The 18,326-nt window shown below is 57.8% G+C and overlaps 3 protein-coding genes across 6 annotated transcripts in view; 2 read left to right on the top strand and 1 right to left on the bottom strand.

Moving 5' to 3' along the window:
- LZTR1 (leucine zipper like post translational regulator 1) overlaps positions 1–3,744 on the top strand; it is a 38,231-nt gene extending 34,487 nt beyond the window's left edge. For all 4 annotated transcript variants that reach the window (XM_075054704.1, XM_075054703.1, XM_075054702.1 and 1 more), the window contains 2 exons: positions 13–93; positions 2,944–3,744. In XM_075054704.1, the coding sequence (XP_074910805.1) occupies positions 13–93; positions 2,944–3,060 (198 nt within the window). In that variant the 3' untranslated portion in view covers positions 3,061–3,744. The remainder of the gene's footprint in view (positions 1–12; positions 94–2,943) is intronic.
- A 2,765-nt stretch (positions 3,745–6,509) lies between these two features.
- Positions 6,510–14,509, bottom strand: RNPEP (arginyl aminopeptidase). Its single transcript, XM_075055341.1, has 11 exons — positions 14,120–14,509; positions 13,877–14,017; positions 12,165–12,313; positions 11,452–11,568; positions 11,093–11,328; positions 10,356–10,469; positions 10,026–10,138; positions 9,563–9,671; positions 8,668–8,892; positions 7,891–8,033; positions 6,510–6,775 (listed from the first exon to the last, which is right to left on the bottom strand). The coding sequence occupies exons 1-11, from the start codon at positions 14,507–14,509 to the stop codon at positions 6,611–6,613; spliced, it is 1,902 nt and encodes a 633-aa protein (XP_074911442.1). The 3' UTR covers positions 6,510–6,610.
- A 619-nt stretch (positions 14,510–15,128) lies between these two features.
- The window catches only part of NAV1 (neuron navigator 1), a 75,723-nt gene continuing 72,525 nt past the window's right edge, over positions 15,129–18,326 (top strand). The window contains exon 1 of the mRNA XM_075054707.1: positions 15,129–15,233. The gene's annotated coding sequence lies outside the window, so the exon portion shown is untranslated. The remainder of the gene's footprint in view (positions 15,234–18,326) is intronic.

Raw genomic sequence — 18,326 nt, 5'->3', positions numbered from 1 at the left:
CTTTTGCTCTAGATTTTAGAGGCAGCTGACAAGACCCAAGCCCTGGACATGAAGAGGCACTGCCTGCACATCATCGTTCACCAGTTCACCAAGGTTGGTTGCATCTTTTCTGGGGCTTTTGAGAGCTGCTGTCCTCTTTCACTGCGTTGGTTAAAGACACATTAATACAGGAATCCATTTCATTCTTTCTCATGTGAGACAGCTGAGAGCTGGCTGCGTGTTACTGACACTCACTGACAAGTCCGCTAGGCATACTTTTCACACCAAAAATAAAGGAAAGACTAGAACAGCCTAGTCTGGAAATGTGAAGACCTTCCAAAACAGAAGTTACCCAGAATTGCTTCCATTTCCACTTGTTCCAGCTGCTAATTTTGTGCCATGCCATCGTTGGGTTCTCATGTGTATATCAAGATAAGTTTGTTATGTATTGCAGGCACAAATCTCTCTTTCACTAGCAGTTACGAATATGCTGTTCAGATTTCTCTTGAAGTATTCTCTGTCATAGATGTTATATTGTCATGTGCTCAAAAGGCAAATTACCGTGTCCTGCCTGGGCTTTCTGTAGTTTCCATGTTTTGATATGTGGGATGATGCATTAGTGACAGGAAAGGTCAAGAGCCTGATGTGCTGATATTTCTGTCCTCACTCAAAAGAACAAGGGTATTGTCGTTTAGTTGTTCCTATGAAATATGACCCCTCCATGAAAGTTTCCCAGCATGTCACCAGTTCATTGCACAACTTATTAGCATTGTTGAAATTGGTACGTAAATCATAGGAATTGGGATTTCTGGATGCTGCACACTGATTGATAATAATTCCCTAGTTAGTATTCAAGTAGCTCGCTCTCTTTATATATTTAACCTCACAATTCTCCTGCTGCTGCCTATGGGTAAGGAAAGCACTGCTAAGTCCAGTTTGTGTCTAGAGATGAGACAGAGGGAGGTATTTGGGCTCTTTATTAAATGCCTAAGTTGCCCAAGCATGATGCATTTTACATTCAGAAATAACTGAAAATGCATAAAAAGCTTTGAAAGTGGAGCTAGCATCCAGGAATCACACTCCCAATGGATAGTCCCCAGCATGAGGTTACAGCCCCTGCCTTGATCTTAACGTATCTTCTTCTGGCCTCATGAATCCTGCAGAGTGGCCCAGCTTCAGCAGGGGATGGAGAATGGTCCCACTGCAGGTTACAGGATAGCCTGCTGGTTGGGACATCTCCTGGGGTTTGGGGTCAATGCATTGCAGTCCCCGAGAGCTGAAACCTCATGGTCTCAACTTCCCAGTGGAGGCCACAGGAAGACAAACAGGTTAGCACGATTCTCACCAGAACATACGGGGGGGAAATGAACATTGCGACATTTCAGAAAAAGAGATTTGAACTGGAGGGAGTTACTCAATTGTACTCCACTAACCAGAATATGTAGAAAAGTTTTATATTTAAACTGTTGACTGTTAAAACAGTTTTCATCAAAATGTGGCTGGAAGACTGTCAAGCAGATGTGCACTAAGAAATCTTAATTATGCAATGTTTTTCTTTGGCCTGAGAGGCTTCAGTGTGTGATTTTTGGCCCAGCACTGGGTGACTCTATGTGTGGCTGGGCACAAATGCTTGCCGTTCTGCTCCCTGGCAAGCCACAGGCTCTGAAGGGTGATTTGTTCTAGCTGCGCAAGCCCGGTGGGTCATCAGGGCTTAGACAGGCCGGGTGTATGGCCGTTGGGATCTCCTGTTCTTCTAGTTTGATTAATGCTGTTCTTGATTCGGACTGTTAAGGAGTTTTCCCCACAGTGAGAATATTAACTGAAGAGCTGTTCCCAGAGGTTCCTTAGTTTGGGCAATGTGTTTTTAGGCTTTTGTGTGTCAGTATTGTGCAAAAGCCCTAATAAAACTGCTGTTCTGAAGCATTTGTACTGACACCCTGATCTGTTCCTCCGCAGTGCGTGCCTCAGTGCAGGGGCAGGATTCCCACCAGTGTTATGGGGGTCTCTTTCCCTTCCAGTCCTCGCAGACCCTTATTTTGGGGTTATTACTTCAAGCACATGTCCTGAGCTCTTTCTGAAAGTGTACTCGGCCATTTCTTTCCTGGGTTTCAGTATATGCTTGGGACATCTTTATTCTTTATCACAGTCAAGCTTCTTAGAATGAGGTGATAATATTTTATTAGATCAGTTAATACAGGTTGGGTAAGTGGACAGGCTTTTAGGCAGAGTCTGCCTTCAAGGCTGGGCATGTATGTTAATAACTAGGAAGAAGGATTACTGGCTCATTACTATGAGGTTGTGGAGAAGGAAGGAATGTGTAGAGCTCCTTTTTGATAACAGTTGAGCTTCTGAACAGTCTAAGAGCATAAAGTTTGTTGTAGATTCTCATATATCTGACATGGTGATGGTTTTTGTTGGCTAGCGCTCCAGTGACCTGCTTTGACTGCAGGAGGCATGCCAGCAAAATCAGCAGGGACACTAAGCACAACCCCTCCTTAGGAGCACACAGGAGTGAAGAGATCAGGTCCTAAGTCGTGTTCTCAGTAGAAACACACAGACTTCAAGTTCAGGGCTGTGCTGGTCCCCAACTTTGCTTTCAGGAGAGTGCTTAATTGGCATCCATTAGCAGTAGAGTTGTCAATATAAACAGTAATTACACTCCTTTCTCAGAGAGGCAGTGCTGGGGTCAGCATTTCTGCTGTTCTCCATTCCCATCCCCTCCATGCAGCAGTCTGAAATTGGGTTATAAGCGCAGGAAGTCATGACTGGAGGCGCCGTGGGCCATCCTCTGCAGCCCAGCTCCACGACTGTGATTTCACACCGTACATGCCCAGCCTTTGACTTGCCTGACCTGCCTGTTTCACATGGGGTGGCAGGGGTAAAACAGTGATACATCAGCTATGATTTGGGGAGGGTTTTAATTTCTTTCTGTTTTTTTCTGTTGTGTTTTTCTTTTCCTTGAAGGTCTCCAAGTTGCCAAATCTCCGCTCCCTAAGTCAGCTACTCCTTCTTGACATCATAGAGTCATTAGCTAACCACATATCAGACAAGCAGTGCGCAGAGCTGGGCTCAGACATATGACATGCTTTGGTAATCGAACTTCTCATTTGTTCCTCAAAAAAACTAGAATTTTACAGCTGCCTCTCTTTTTTACCATTCCACACTGAGCTGTTCAGAGTATCTACGCAATGTAACAGGCGGCCCAGAGAAGCATGGACAGCTGACTTGCTCTCCCGTGGATTTGCTCGGTTTGTACCTTTGTGGAGAAGGGTTTGGTCTCTGTTACGCAACTGTAAAATTGAAACCATTACAGGAAAGAATTTATTCCACATGGTTTGGGGAGTAACTAAGTTCAGAATCAAGCCCGTTGTTACTTTTATACTGTAAAAGAAAGCAGTCATGAGTAAGAGAGTCATTAATACTTTGAAACACAATAAAGAATACTATTTAAAGAACTTCAGCTGACACAGCCAGGGGCTGTAAGGAGAAGTCAGATAAAACAAAACTGGAAACAGAGAGCATGGTGTTTGCAGTGAGGCTGACCGTTGGACCAGAATGTAGTGACTTTTCAGAGACTCCATGGCATGGATTAAAAGATAAGCCCTCTTGCAACTGCCTGGATTGGTGGGCTGTGGGAAGTCCAGACCTGTGCTCTGCAGCAGGTCAGACTAGAAGATTACAGGGTCCTTTCTGACCATCAAATCCATTAATCCTGTCTTGCTAAGCTTTTCTAAATCAATTTATTAATAAAGAGTTAACATCTTCTCCTGGCATTTCATGATTGACTTGGCTTTCATTTTGGAAAAAATTAAGCAAGAAGAGCTCCGAGCTTGATGAAGGTCACTTTGTTAAAAATAAGTGTGCTACATCTTGTTACTAATTTTATGCTGAAGTGTCTTCGTTAGTCATTGCCTTTGCGGGAAGGTGAATGAAGGCAGAGCGCCCTTCCCAGCCAGTTCAGAAGCAGCTGCTGTTCCCTCCTGATTGCAGCTCCCAGCTCCCCGCTGCGCTAGATGCTTCCCACACTGCAGAGGGGAGAGGAGCTTTACCTCTCGCTGGCTGCTGAATGATGCAGCTTGGTTGGGGAGCATCAGAGATCAGCTGGTGTTGGTGAAGCATCAGAACTGCTCCCCAGTCCTGCTGAGAGCCACCAAGGCAGCCCAGAGGAGAGAGTGACACAGAAGCTGAGAATCAAAATCTTGTCCTGCCTTAAGCTGCACTGGTTCGCAGAGGTGAAGCAGAAGGCAGCGCTGACGTGGTGCTGCTTTCTGCTTGGCTTTCAGGAATGGCAAGAGCTGGCTTGAGCTGGAGCAGTGGAAGATCCTTCCTGAGAAGCACAGCTGCCCAGCTCCTGTGTTTCCAGTCTTGCGGCCATAATTTTTAATTCAGGCCAGTAAAGTGTTCCCGGTGCAGTACAAGTTGTGAGCTCCTGTTCAGCATCCTGTAGCATGACGTGCATGTGCGTGCTTCACTATGCTGAGGGCATTGCAGTCTCTGTGAGACGGAGAATCTGTGATTTCATTTAATACAAGGGAGGTGCTTTAGGGACCACTCGATCTGTCTTGCAGCTGATGGCTTGCTCAGGTGAGTCAGACCAGAGGTGGCAGAGGCATCATAGCCAAGGGCTCATTTTCAACCAGAGGGTTTATTTCCAGATGCCTCACAGGTAATGAAGTCTCTTGTCAGAGGTCATGTTAATTGTACCAACAGTCTGCATGTTCCCTGGGAAACCAGAAGATCTGCAAATTGAGAAAGTTTATACGCTACAACTTGTAAGAATACTACAAGTTATTTTCAGCAATGCTGAATCCGCTAGAGGACACCCATTTCCCAAACACGTGCAGCCTTGTTCCCAGTAAGGAAGAATGGCCTGATTGCAACCATGCCATAACCAGCCCCTTTGACTCCATTTTCTCAAACTATTTGGTGTTTGGAGCTTACTCCTGAGCCCATCTGCAAGGGAGTGTGCAGCCTCTGTACCCTCTGAGCTGGGGCACTGTGGGCGTCCTTGCTTTGGAGATGGTTTTGGCTTAGTCCCGGCTCTAGTGACCGTAGTGCTCGGTCAGAATTGCATTGCGTCAGTGAGATTTATTGTCTGAAAAATTGCGGTCCATGGCACTGTTACTTTGTCATGATTTGCCTCTGGGCTGTTGTTGTGCAGTGTGCTAGGATTGTGCACCCCTCCAAGAGAGGAGACAGGGACCTGTCCAGCAGGGGCCTGAGCTGTCCCCCCCTGCACCTGGGAGCACAGTGGGGGCTGTGGTGGGTCCCTGTGCAGTTTGGCCCTGCGGAGCTGGGCTGGGTCTCGGGAGAAGGAGGGAAGAGAAGTGCCAGGGCTATTGGGGGGGGAAATGGGCCAGGCCTGTAGGGTCAGGTGGATGCAGGGTCCGAAAGGGACGGTTTTGCCAGCCCCATAGGGCACCCCTGGGTTTCCTAAGGGATCACAGGACTGGAGGACTGGCAGTTGCAGCTGGTGTTGGAGGAGCTACTGCCACAGACCTGGCAGCAGGGCCAGAACATGCAGTGGGGTTTATTTGAGCTTTCTGAGGCCATTGGGTGTTCTCGTTATTGCCACTTCAGAGCATCCTTTTGGGATGGTGGCCTCGGGGGCCTTTATGGCCAGCAGGTTACTGGTGTTATTGGTGTTAGTGCAGCCCTGGGGCAGTTTTGTACTGAAATTTTGGGGAGCATGCTCATATTCCTGCATTCGGTAAAGAGTAAGTAACTGTGGCTGTCTAGCTTTGTCTTACTCCTACAGTCTCCGCCATATGTAGGCCACACTGGATCTTTAAAGCCCTCAAGTCATGCTTTACTTGCACCATTGTCCACACTCTGGGATTTATCCCAGCAAACTGCAAAGAGCAGGTCCCAGTAAGCGCACGGCATCACCTCCATGCCTGTTCGGGCTTGTGGCATTTGCTGTCAGCACCTGGCTGCTCACTGGAGCAGGGGGTTGATTTTCCAATTGAAGATGCCTAGCTAAAAGCCTGTCAGGCTGTGCAGGGGGCAGAGACCCCCCATCCATGATGCTGCTGTTCAGAAATCTGTTGTCCCTGTGGTTTAGGTCCAGGTTTACAAGATGGCCTTAGCCCCCCAATGGCTGCTCCCACCAGGGACAGGTTTCCCCAGGGACTGTGCAGCCGGGTGCCTTCACCTCCTCCTGCCTGCACGGAGCTGGGGGCAGGCATGGGAGCCCACGCAATGCTGCCAGTTTGGTGGCAGCTCTCTGTTGGGGCTTGGCATGCTGCCTGCCCTGCTGCAGAGCACTGCCCCCCCCAGGAGAGGGACTGCTGCTGGGAGAGCAGGAATGCACCCCTTTCCCTGACTCCAAAGTGAGCCCCAAGTGTGATGGGGGGGTGGGGGGGTAGACACCTTGGTGTGTGAAGAGGGAGGAGCAACCTGCGCATCACAGACCAGGGCCGGCAGAGTCCCCCTCCTGGGGCACCAGCCTGGTTCCTGGGCAAGAGGAGCAGGGAGTCACGCTAAGGCTGGCCATGGATTACCGAGAACAGGAAAAGCACAAAGAGAAAAAAAATTACAAACTTTAATAAGGAAATGTGTGCAGTGAGGGAGAAAGCACTGAGGTCCTGCCAGAGGGAAAGCTGGTGGAGGCAGCAGAGCCCAGGCTGCACTAGTCCTCCACCACCTCCAAGCCCAGGATCTTCTTGATGTAGTTCTGGACATTGACATGGAGCTGGGGGGCCGTAGCAGAGAAGGTCTCCATGGCCAGGGCCCGGGCAGACTCTGACCCAGCCCACATGGCACGGTAGAGGGGCAGAGTGTACTTCTGCTTCCCCTGCAGAGACAGAGCAGGGTTACATCCCCAGCCTCCTCCCCAGCTCCAGTGGAGTGAAGCCCCAGGAGCCCCACATCTCCCCGCAGGGCATAACACCTCCAGCATCGCCCTGCTCTTGGCCAGGGAGAGAGCACAAAGGGGACACGGTGGAAAATGCCACCATGGGCAGCCCTTGGGACTATGGCACCTGGAGAGGGGAGAAGACCTTGACCTTGGAGAATAAGTGGGCTCATGAGAAGCTCTTGAAGTTCAACAAGGCCAAGTGCAATCCCACTCTCAGTACAGGCTGGGGCATGGACGGATTGAGAGCAGCCCTGGGGAGAAGGCTTTGGGGTACCAGTGGGTGACTAATTGGACATGAGCCAGCAATGTGCACTCACAGCCCAGAAAGCCAACCGTATCCTGGGCTGCATCAGAAGAAGCGTGGTCAGCAGGTCGAGGGAGGTGATTCTGTCCCTCTACTCTGCTCTCCTGAGCCCCCAACCTGGAGCACTGCATCCAGCTCTGGGGCCCCCAGCACAAGGCAGACATGGACTTGTTGGAGCAGGTCCAGAGGAGGCCATGGAAATGGGCAGAGGGCTGGAACACCTCTGCTATGGAGAGAGGCTGAGAGAGTTGGCATTGTTCAGCCTGGAAAAGTGAAGGCTCCAGGGAGACCTTACTGCAGCCTTTCCATATATAAAGGGGCTTATAAGAAAGATGAAGAGAGACCTTTTACCAAGGCCTGTAGTGACAGGACAAGGGGGGAGGTTTAATCTGACAGAATGTGGATTTGGGTTTAGATTGGACATAGGGAAGAAATATTGTACAATGAGGTTGGTGAGGCACTGGAATAGGTTGCCCAGAGAAGTTGTGGATGCCCCAGCCCTGAAAGTGTTCAAGGTCAGGTTGGATGGGGCTTTGAGGAACCTGATCTAGCAGAAGATGTCCCTGCCCGTGGCGGGAGGGTTGGGCTAGATGATCTTTGAAGATCCCTTCCAACCCAAACCTTCCGTAGGTCTATCAAGAGCAAGAGTCAACCCCTGGCCCTCTGGCATGGAAGGTCCTGTGCCCCATACCAGTCTCTCCCCTGATGGCACACTGCTGGGCACAGCCACCACTGTGCAGGGACTAACCTGGCTGTGGAGGAAGTCCTTGACTTTGCTGTACTCAGCCTCAAGGTTGTTCTTGAGGACGATCTGGCACCAGCGGAGTCGCAGCTCAGCGTTCTGGGCCTTGGAGATCTTTGGGTACATCTTGCTCAGCCTTTCCACATTGCCTGTGAGAGGGGGGATCGTCGCCATCTCTGCAGGGACTCTCCCTCCAGCTCCCAGCCTGCGGTCTGAGGGGACCCTGTGAGCCCATCATGGCTGTGCTGCAAATCTGGGATGCTCCCAGCCTCGGGCCAGCCCTGGACCCTCCCCTAGCCTTCCAGCACCCCCAGCTCTGGGAGCATCCGAGGCACTCGCTGGCTCTGGGCAGGAGGGTGCTCATGTTGGGCCTCCCGGGGCCAGGCAGACCTGCAGAGCCACATGCCTGGTGGCTTGGGATGCCAGCACGAAGGGTGGGGAGGTCCCTCAGCAAAGACTGCCAAGGAAAGGTGAAATGACATGGGGAGGTAACAGCCCAGCTGAGCCAGCCTGGGGACAGCAGGGCTCCTCCCTGCCACTGCGTGTGTCCCCATACATCCAGGGACACACTTCCTCTGGCTCTCCACCCTACCACCACACTGATCGAGGCTTCCCAGACACCACGAACTGCACTGCTGGACTGCAGTGGAGATGGGCTGATGGCCATGCACCCCTGCATCCTGCTGACGTGTCCTCACATCCCCAGCAAACTGGCTGGACCGGGGCATGTCACCCTGTGTCTCCTCTGAGCACCAGAGCCCCAGGAAGTGACCTGGCCCTCACCTTCTGGCAGGGGAGATTTCTGCAGGACCTGATCCAGGAAGTAGACCAGCTGGTATGTCCTCCAGACCGTGATGTCCATGGCTTCAATCGCCTCCATGTTCAAGCCATCGGCTGCCCAGAGCTCTGCCAGCTCATCTGCTGGCTTCATCAGCTGCTCCCCCGGTGAGAGGTCGGGCAGGAAGGGGGGCCAGCCCGGTGTGTTCAGCCAGCGGTCAAACTCAAAGCCTGCAGGGAGGAAGGGAGGGAGAGCTGGGACAGGTTTTCTGAACCCCACACTGGGTGCTGCTGCCCAGACATCCCACTGCTTTCTCTGAGAGCATCCCCAGCACCAGCAAATCTGCCCAGGAATGGTGATAAGTAAAGACTTAACAGGGTGAGGCCACTGAGCCATCCCGGGCTCCATGTGTGCTCATGCACTAACAGCCCCGCCACTGCCAGCAAGATGAACCAGCTCCAGCATGAAAAGCTCCTGCCAAGCCTGCACCTCTGTAGCAAGGCTAAGCTGAGCCTGAGGCACTGGCTGAGCCCCATCCCAGTGCTCGCCAGTGGATCCACTGGCAAATGCTCACATCTTGGTGCTAGAGTCACCAGGCTGAGCTGTCTGTGGGGAAACCCCATGAAACAGCACTTGAGCACAGAGCACGGACTGGATTTGCATGAAAAATAAATCAGGCTAAGCAGGTGCGCGCCCGAGCCCAGGTTAGTGCCTGATCCCAGGCTGGCCAGCGCTGTGCCTCCTCCATCAGAGCTGAGGCCAGTAGCAGCAGTCTCCAATAAAACACACAAAATAACGTGCACAGGGTCTGCAGGGGACTCAGGACAGGTCCGATGCCCATGGGGTGCTGGTTTGCAAAGTGGCACCCCAGTCCCCTGGCCAAGGCGGCACCATGCTGACCTGGGATGGAGTCCACGCCTTTCTCCTTCAGCTCGGGGAAGTACTCCAGGAAGAAACCAAGGGCGTCATCCGCTGTGATGCTCTGGAACTTGAACCGGTTCACGTAGGCCTGCAGAGACGGCCAGGGCGTGATGCTGCACGCGCTCACCCCTGACACATGCTCCGTCTCATGGGGGCTTAGCGTTGCTGAGCCCACACCAGCCCCCGTTCTGCCCCCAGGGGCTGCCCAGCCCCCTGCATCCCCTGGGACACCCCTGAGCATTGCCACCATCTGCTGCCAGCACAATGCCAAGCTCTGCCCTCATCTCTTTCCCCCCCGTGAACATCTCTACTTCCCATCTCCTCTTCCTCTCCCCAGCGACCCTGTTCAGCCTGTCCTTCCCCGGGTCCTGCTGTGCTCCAGCCTCCTGCCGTGGGGTTTTGTATGACTTGGCAGGTCCACCTGGTACCTCCTTGTACCAACCTGGAGGAAGGCATCGAACTTGCTCTGGTCCCCCACAAGATGGGCCAAGTAGCTCACGAAGCAGTACCCCTTCTCGTAGGGCGTTTCATTGTACGTGTCATCCGGATTGACACCTAGAAAAAGGGAAAACCCTCAGAAATCATCTGCCCATCTGCAAAACAAAACAGCCCTTGTGTGTGCCGAGATGTCCACTTTCTGTGCTGGGTGCAAGCCTGTCACATACCCCTGGAGCCATTGCCTCACTCAGGTCCCACCACCAGCACCGGTTTTACTGCAAGCCATGAAACAAACACCCAGCTGGCTGCAGGAGGATGGGGACACCCCACAGACCTGGCTCGATGATCACCCGCAGCTTGTTGAGCGGATGCTCCTCCCCGGTGTTGTCCATGTGCTGGCGCAGGAGAGCCCTTCCCGTTGCAGCCTCCAGGCAGGTGTACGCCGAACCTGGGCAGAGACAAGCAGGAGGCGTTGGGAGACCACAACCAGATCCCTGTGCGCTTCGAGCGCAACGGGTGCTGCTACGGGAGGGAAACAGCGTTAGCTTATGAGCTGGGAGAGGAGAAAACCAATAAACAAGGCATTGGGATGGTGGAGTTGCAGGGAAGCATGGCAACCCAGCCCTCGGTTAGCAAGAGGCTTTTAGAGCCATTTAAATTTATCTGATTGCAGCAAATTGCGCCGGGAGCACCTGAGCTGCTGGATGTGACCATGTGTCCAGAGGGGAGCTCAGGCCAGCTTGGATCAGCTCCCCGAGGGAGCTGCAGGAACAAGAGGAAGGCGAGGCTGGGCAAGATCGCAGCGCCCACGTCCCTGGCACAGGTCTGCGGGGGCTCCATCCATCTCTCAGAGCGAAGGCAGTTCTGTTGCTAACACGAAACCCCTGGGGCGTTGCAGGCTGCTGCTCTTCACCTCTTCCAAGATGCAGGGCAGGCTCTGGCCCCGCACGCAGCGCTTGGAGGGATGTGCTGAGCCGCAGCACATGGACCCCGGACCAGCACAGGTCCTGCCTGCAATGGCATGGCCGCACGTGGGGACTCGGCGCCCCGTGGCTGCGCAAGGCCACGCACCGTAGACCTCGGTGGAAATGCGCCTCTGGGCGTACATGGTGAAGCCTTCGTTCAGCCAAAACTCGCCCCACGTGGCGTTGGTGACCAGGTTGCCAAACCAGCTGTGGGAGATCTCGTGGATAATGACGTCCACCAGCGAGCGGTCCCCAGCCAGCAGGCAGGGCGTCACAAAGGTGAGGCAGGGATTCTCCATCCCACCGAAGGGGAAGGAGGGCGGCATGAACAGGATGTCATACCTGCCGGGGAAGAGCAGACGGCTTGGGTTGGACCCACCTCCTCCTGCGGACATGGCTGGGGACAGAGGGATGCTCCCTCCCTGGCCCCAGGGAGCAAAGCCCTTTGGGAACAGGAGGCCGTACCTGCCCCAAACATAAGGTCCAAAGAGCTTCTCTCCAACTGCCAGGAACTCCTCAATCACCCCATCGTACTCCTTCTTCGCAGCCTCGATCAGGCAGGGCTCGGCCCAGACATGGCTCCTGGCCAAGTGTGTAGAAGAGGAAGCTTTAACCATTAGCAGACTTTTACCCTATTGCTTCATCAGACAAGAATCGCACGTTTATTCCACAGCAAAATAAAAGTCTGCTGATAAAGGAAGCTAATGAGAGTGCAAACTGCTGTAATCTCTTTCCTTGTCTGAATGTCAAAGGGCTTTTATATGGCTAGTGTGACAGCCAGGAATCCAAACAAACCACTGGCCTTGGGAAGAGACATGGACCCTCTGTGAACGGGGACCCACTGCTCTCATTCATGTGCATGGGGGTGAAACAAGCAGAGCCAGGGACACCCTCGAAGGTGAGGGGACCCAGCACCGAGGTTCTCACTCTCAAGAGCAAGAAGCATCCTCATCCAGCAGAGCCCGTGGTCTGATGATGCAGCACCACAGGCACAGCAGAGGGGGAACTGACCGGGACATGCTTATGGTCGGTGTCTCCGCATCTGCCTGCTCTCCAGAGCCCAGCGGTGCAGGAAGAGGCAGCAGGCAGCTGCCACAGGGACAGCACGGCACAGGAGCTTCACCATGTGGCTCCCACAGCCAGGGCTTAACGCTCGGGTCTCCTCCAGAGCCGCTTACCTTGGGCCAACCTCAGCAGACACAATGTCCCCAACGGCCAGAGCGATCAGGTAGGAGGGGATCGGCTGGGACATCTTGAAGACGAAGGTGTTATTGTCTTGCTTCTCCCAGCTCGTGGCACTCATCACAGCTGTGAAACCCTCGGGGACCTGAACACATAGATAAAAACATCTATTACATCTGTAACGTACAGAGCAGGACATGGGCTAACCCAGCCGGGGACGCCACAATGTCTGATGGCAAACACGTCCCAGCACTCTGAAGGTGGCCCGGTCTGTGGGCACTGCAACTTTTGAGGAGCAGAGCAGGGCAGTAGCACCCCGAGCTCCAGCTTGGGATCACAGCTGCATCCCTGCGACAGCATCACTCCGCACTTGCGCTCAAACACTGGCTGGGTGCAAACACCGGGACAGCCGGACCTGCCGTGCAAGGTGCCAGTGAGATAAAGAAATGCTGGAGCTGCAGGTGCTGAAAGGGCAGAGGATGTGGATCCCTCAGCTGCCGGCTCTCCTCCCATTTCTTACACAACAACTTGTTTTTCCTGTTCTCAAGCCAAAGTAGAAGCCATGGCCAATCTGTCAGCCTAGCCCGAGCCCTGGGAGACTGATCTGGTCTCTCTTCTTCTAAACGTGGAGCGAGCCCCCTCGGTGCCGTGGGGAATATGGTTTTCTTGGTACAGAGCATCACACCGGGGCTCTGCGACAGCTGGGCCCCGTGCTCACCTGTTGCGGGGACACGCAGCTGAAGCTTTAAGGGCAGAAATTAGAGCAAGAGACAAAATAAATAAATAAATTCCAGCATCACCAGCCAATGCCACCGCATGCCATCAGCCTTGGCTTGGTGTCACCCTGATAAGCAGCTTCCCTCGCCTGTGGCAGCCCGGCATGCCGGGGCAGCCCAGTGCTGGTACCACTGCACGACCGCCTGCACACAAGGAGGGAATTTGGATTATTTAGTCCCGTTTTTGTACTAAGCCTGGGGACCAGTGGCTGCTCCTTCCATCCTGGAAGCCTGGCAGCCCCAGCACCGCCACCAGGACGTGGTGCCACCTGGTGTCACCCCCTTCTCCAGCTGTGTCCCCCCAAACTTGGCTCATCCCAGTCGTCCTCCTGCTACTACACACGCCAAGAGCAGGCATCCTGCTGCCCTCAGACTGCTGCGGGGCAAAAATAGTTTTTTTCTGTGATAATTCAAGGAATTACTTTGACAAATGCAGCAGCAGGAGGAGAGCAGAGAGGTTTAAACACCAAGCTGGTTCCAACAGTTAGCTGATATTTTGGCATCAAGCATCGATTATTTCAGCCACCTCCCCCTGGGAAAGAAGAGCTTTCAGCAGGCCGGCCGGCTCGTGCACCCGCTCGCAGGCCATCACACGAAGCGGCGCCCAGCACGCGTGGCTGGGGAGAAGCAAGAGGACCACTGGGGTCTGCTTGTATTCATCTCAAGACGAATGTGAGAGAAAAATAGGAGTGTAAATGAATTATTTCTCAAGAGCCTTCTCCGCTGGGGGGCCTGCGATGGAGGATTTGAAGCCGGCGCGACAAGCGTCACGGAGGCCCGGGCAGCGGAGCCGCTGAGGCGACGCCCCAACGCTTGAGCCGGCAGCTTCCCCGCGAGCAAACCCTGCAAACGGGCGGAGGGTTTTGCTCCCGCTAGGCGCGAGGGGGGCGGCTGGCTCTGCGCCCCCGCCCGCTCCCGGGCGCACCGCTTACCTGCACCGTGGCCGAATAGGTGCATTTGACCGAGGGGGTGTCGAAGCCAGGGAAGAAGGACCTGTTGAGGACGGCCTGGCCTTGCGTGTACATGTAGGGCTTCTGCTTCCCCGCCGTCTGCTCGGGAGTGAGCCAACACACCTGGGGGGGGGGGAAGGGGGAGACGCCCGGGTGAGGGAGCCGCTCGCCCACCCGTGCTCTCCGGGGGCTCTGCCCGCCCCGGGCCCCGTGCCCCCCGCTCACCCCGGGCCCCTCGCCCGCCTCGTAGTCGATCTCGAGGGTGAGGAGCCGCCCGGCGCTCAGGGGCCCGGGCAGGGCGACGTGCAGGGCGCTGCCGTAGCTGGCGAAGGGGCGGCTCTCGACGGGCAGCGGCTCCCCGGGGGGGGTCCCGGGGGGGGTCCCGGGGGGCGGCAGGAGCGCGGCGCGGTGCACGGCCAGGCTGGGGTGCGCGTCCAGCCGCAGCGGGCCCGCGCCCGCGCGCGCGCAGCGGAGCTCGAGCCGCGCCGTCCCGCGCAGCCGCCCCGCGCCCGCCGCCGCGAAGGCCACGCGCAGCGAGAGGTGCAGGTGCCGCAGCTCCCACGCGCCCGCGCTGCTGGCCGAGGCCGCGTCCCGGCTCGCCGCCGCCGCCGCCATCGCCGCTACCGGGGGGAGGGGGCGGGGCCGCGGCGGGAGGGGCGGGGCGGGGGCGGGGCCGGGGCGGGGCGAGGGGGCGGGGCCGGGGCAGCGGCGGGGGGGTCCCTGGAGCGCGGCGGGGGAGGGGACCGTGGGGCGGGGGAGGGGATCCATGGTGGGGAGGTCGTGGAGGGGGGATCGGGGCGGGGGGGGAGGAAATCCATGGGTCAAGGGAATCCATGGGGCGGGGCATCCATGGGGCAGGGGGGGTCCATGGGAGGGTCCATGCCGGGATCCGGGCGAGCATCCGGGGGGGAGTTCGGGGGGGGTCGGGGAGGTATATAGGGAGATCCATGGAGGGGGATCCGGTGGGGGAATCCCTGGGCCGGGGGGGGGGTCCCTGGGGGATCCCGGGCTCAGGCTTCGCCGCCGGCTCCAGGCGCCGCGTCCCGGCGGCCGAGCGGCACCGCGGCCCGGGCGGGGCCGCTCCCGGGGGACCGAGCGGGGCAGGGGCGGCTCCGGGCCGGGGCCCGGGGGGCCGGGGGGGGGGCGGGGGCGGGCACCCCCGGGCGGCCGGAGCGGCGAGGCCGGGCACGGGCCTGCGCGACTCCTCCCCCGGCCCGGCCCGGCCCGACCCGGGCCGGCCCGTCGCGGGGTCCCTCGGCCGCTCTGCCAGTCTGGCACCGGCGGCGGCACCGGTGGGGCGCTGCCGGCGGGGCGGCGGCGGGACGGGGCGCAGCGAGCGGTGAGTGCCGCGCCGGGCGGCCGGCTCTGCCCCGCGGGGGCACCGGGGAGCGGGGCGATGGGGGACGTCCCGGTGGGACGGGGGGGTGATGGGGGCACATGCCGGTGGGGACCGGGGGGAGGCGATGGGGGACGCCGCGCCGGGGAGCGGGGGGTGATGGGGGACGTCCTGCGGGGACCTGGAAGGCACAGGGAACCCCCCCCGGCGAAGACGGGCGGTGATGGGGGACATCCCGACGGGGGTCGGTGGTGACATGGGGGACATCCCGGTGGAGCCGGGGTGATGGGGGACATCCTGCCGGGACCGGCGGTGACAGAGGGGGCGTGCTGGTGGGGATCGGTGGTGATGGGGGACGCCCCGTCGGGGACCGGGGAGAGACGGGGGGCACCCTGCTGGGGAGGGCAGATGACGTGGGGCACCAGGTTGATGGGGTTGTACTGCGGGGACCAGCGGTGGCAGAGGGGACGTCTTGGCGGGGACTGGGGGTGACGGGCAGCAGCTGTGCGGGTTGGCACTGCCTGACCCTCGGGGAAGGCGGCCCGTTTCCCCTCCCCTGTGCCCCCCGGTGTCTCCACCTCTCTGCGGGGACCCTGTTTCGGGAGTGGGAGCCGTGGTGTGGGTGGCCCAGGAGCAGCGTGGCTGGGCTGGCAAGTCCCCATGTCCCAGTGCCCCGTCCCCAGCCACGGCAGCCTTGCCACCCCAAACCAGCCCCGAGGAGGACAGCAGTGCCAACAAAGGGTGACAGGGGGAAACTGAGGCACGGGGGCTGCCAAAATGGGTGACGGTTCTCCAGAGAGCTGGCCCGGGGTGCGAAAATGCCTGTTGTGCTGCCCCACATCTCCTCTCCGCAGGCAGAGCAGGTCGGTGCCAGCTGCTCATGGTGTCTGCCCTCATTTCTGGCACGGGAAGGTGCTGTGGGGCCGCAGGCACCCATGGGTAGTCCCTGAATGGGTGCCCAGGGCTGTGCAGCTCCAGATGCTCCATGTCCCCATGCTGGCGTGGGGACAGCTGGGAAGGCAGTGGGGACATTGGCTTTTTTTAAAATGCTGTTTTCATCGGTAGCAGAGGGGCCGGGAACCTGATAGCTTCTCCCTCCTGGGTGCTCGGCCATCACGGGGATGCTCTGTCACCCCAGGGACGCTCGGCCACCCCAGCCACTCAGCAAGGGTGGCTGGGGTGGCCGAGCATCCCTGGGGTGACAGAGCATCCCCAGGCCCTGTGGGAATGGCTCCCATGGAGCCAGCAGTGTCACAGCCTGGCTTCGCTTGGTGCCGCAGCCAAACTGGGATAGCATGGCACAGGGGGAAAACTTAGAGGTGACTTCAGCACAGGCCGTGTTCCCCGTGGGACATTAACGTGCCAGCACCCCGTGGGAGGGAAGCGGTGAAGACCCACAGCATGCATGTGCCAGGTCTCCCGTTTTCCTGGATTTCACCTAGGAAAAAACCAACTGGGAGGAGAGCCAGGGAGCCTGGGTGTGCCGGGCTGACGGTCCTGCAGCCGTCCCTGCTGGATGCCCCTGGCCGGCCCGAAGCGGGCAAGCGCATGCCCCCACGCAGGCAGGGTTTGCCCATAGTTTCTGGGGTGCTGCCTGCATTCCCCAGGGCTTTGCTGTTGCTGCTCGCGCCGTCATCCCCAGTGCCGGAGAGTGTCTGGGTGCTCCCAGGGTGGGCAGGGGGTCACAGGGATGGAGGTAACCCCCTGCATGCCCCGGCACAGTGTGTCAGTGTCTATGTTGTTGCAAGGTGGGGTCGGACCCCCCCCAGTTTTGCAGCCGGGAAAGCTGAGTCAGGAAATCCCGGCTGGCCCAGCCGGATCCTGGCTGAGTCATTTTGCAGGCGCTGAGTAACTGCTGTGCCATGGGGGTGCAGGGCTGCCCGCGGCCTCTATGGGTGGGCCAGAGCTGCCTGCTTTGCCTGCTGTGCCTGTATGTGCCCCTGTCAGCTGCCCATGGCCCTGGCCTCATCCAGCTCTCAGCCTGCACCCACCTCGGTGCCCTCCTTGCCTTGCCAACCCTGTGCCTCAGTTTCCCCCCGATGTTTTCCTGGGACTGGACAGGGCAAAAGGCTCCTGGGGCACGGGCATGGGCTGGATCCGGCCCTGCCGCACATCTCCGGCACAGGGAACCAGCTCCCGAGGGGCCTGGGTGGGTCTGAACGGGGAAAAATGGAGTGGGAAGGGGACCATGGAGCTGGGTGGGCTCCAGTGTTCGTTGGGAGCAGAATGATGTCCCCAAGGCAGGATTTGGGCCTCCTCCTTCTGCTAAGGGTGTCTCCAGGCTGAGTCTTGGTGTGTGGGGAGGGGTACAGGATTGGGGAGAGGGATGAGGATGGGATGGGGATGAGGATGGGAATGGGGATGGGGATAGGGACAGGGTCAGGGTCAGGGACTGGGATGGGATAGGGACAAGGACAGGGACGGGAATGGGATGGGGACAGGGACAGGGACGGGGATGGGGATGGGGATGGGGTCAGGGATGGGGCTGGTGGGGGCTGGCAGAGGGCTCAAGGTGCGAGTGGGGACGCTGCAGGGCGATCTGGCCGGCCTTGCTGGCAGCAGGTTATAAATAACCCGCCGAGACACGAGGTTTTTTCCTGCCACCCGCCCCGCTGCAGCCCCATGGACAGGAAAAAGATGTTTCCGTCTGCAGATGGGAGCGGGGCCCCGGGTCTGGGGCAGGACGCGGGGCCTGGGCCACGGGGGGGGGGGGGGGGGCAGGTGACCCCCCTGGGCTGGTGCTCAGGGTCCAGCCACTGAGCCTGGGGCTGGCTGGAGCCCTGACCCCAGCGGGGCCACTGCAGTCCCCAGGGCCCTGGCTGGGCTGGCTGCGGGAGCCCCAAGCTGAGCCACCAACCCGCTGCTGGGCTGGGCTGGAGCCGTCCTGGGGACGGGACGTGGTGCCACCAGGCTTGGGCACCCAGTCCTGTTCCCAGTGCCATTGTGCTCAGGCACCCGACAGGTGAGTACCCTGGGACCATGTTCCTCCTTCCTGGCTGGACCAGGATCTGTGTGGAGCTGGGAGAGCTGGAGCCGGTGCTGTGAGGAGGAGGGTGCTGGGCTGTGCCCGTGACCCTCACAGAGCCACTTTTGCTC

The sequence above is a fragment of the Buteo buteo genome, chromosome 23 (assembly GCF_964188355.1).
Source record: "Buteo buteo chromosome 23, bButBut1.hap1.1, whole genome shotgun sequence".
Taxonomy (NCBI): Eukaryota; Metazoa; Chordata; class Aves; order Accipitriformes; family Accipitridae; genus Buteo; species Buteo buteo.
This window is presented reverse-complemented; position numbering and strand designations above follow the sequence as displayed.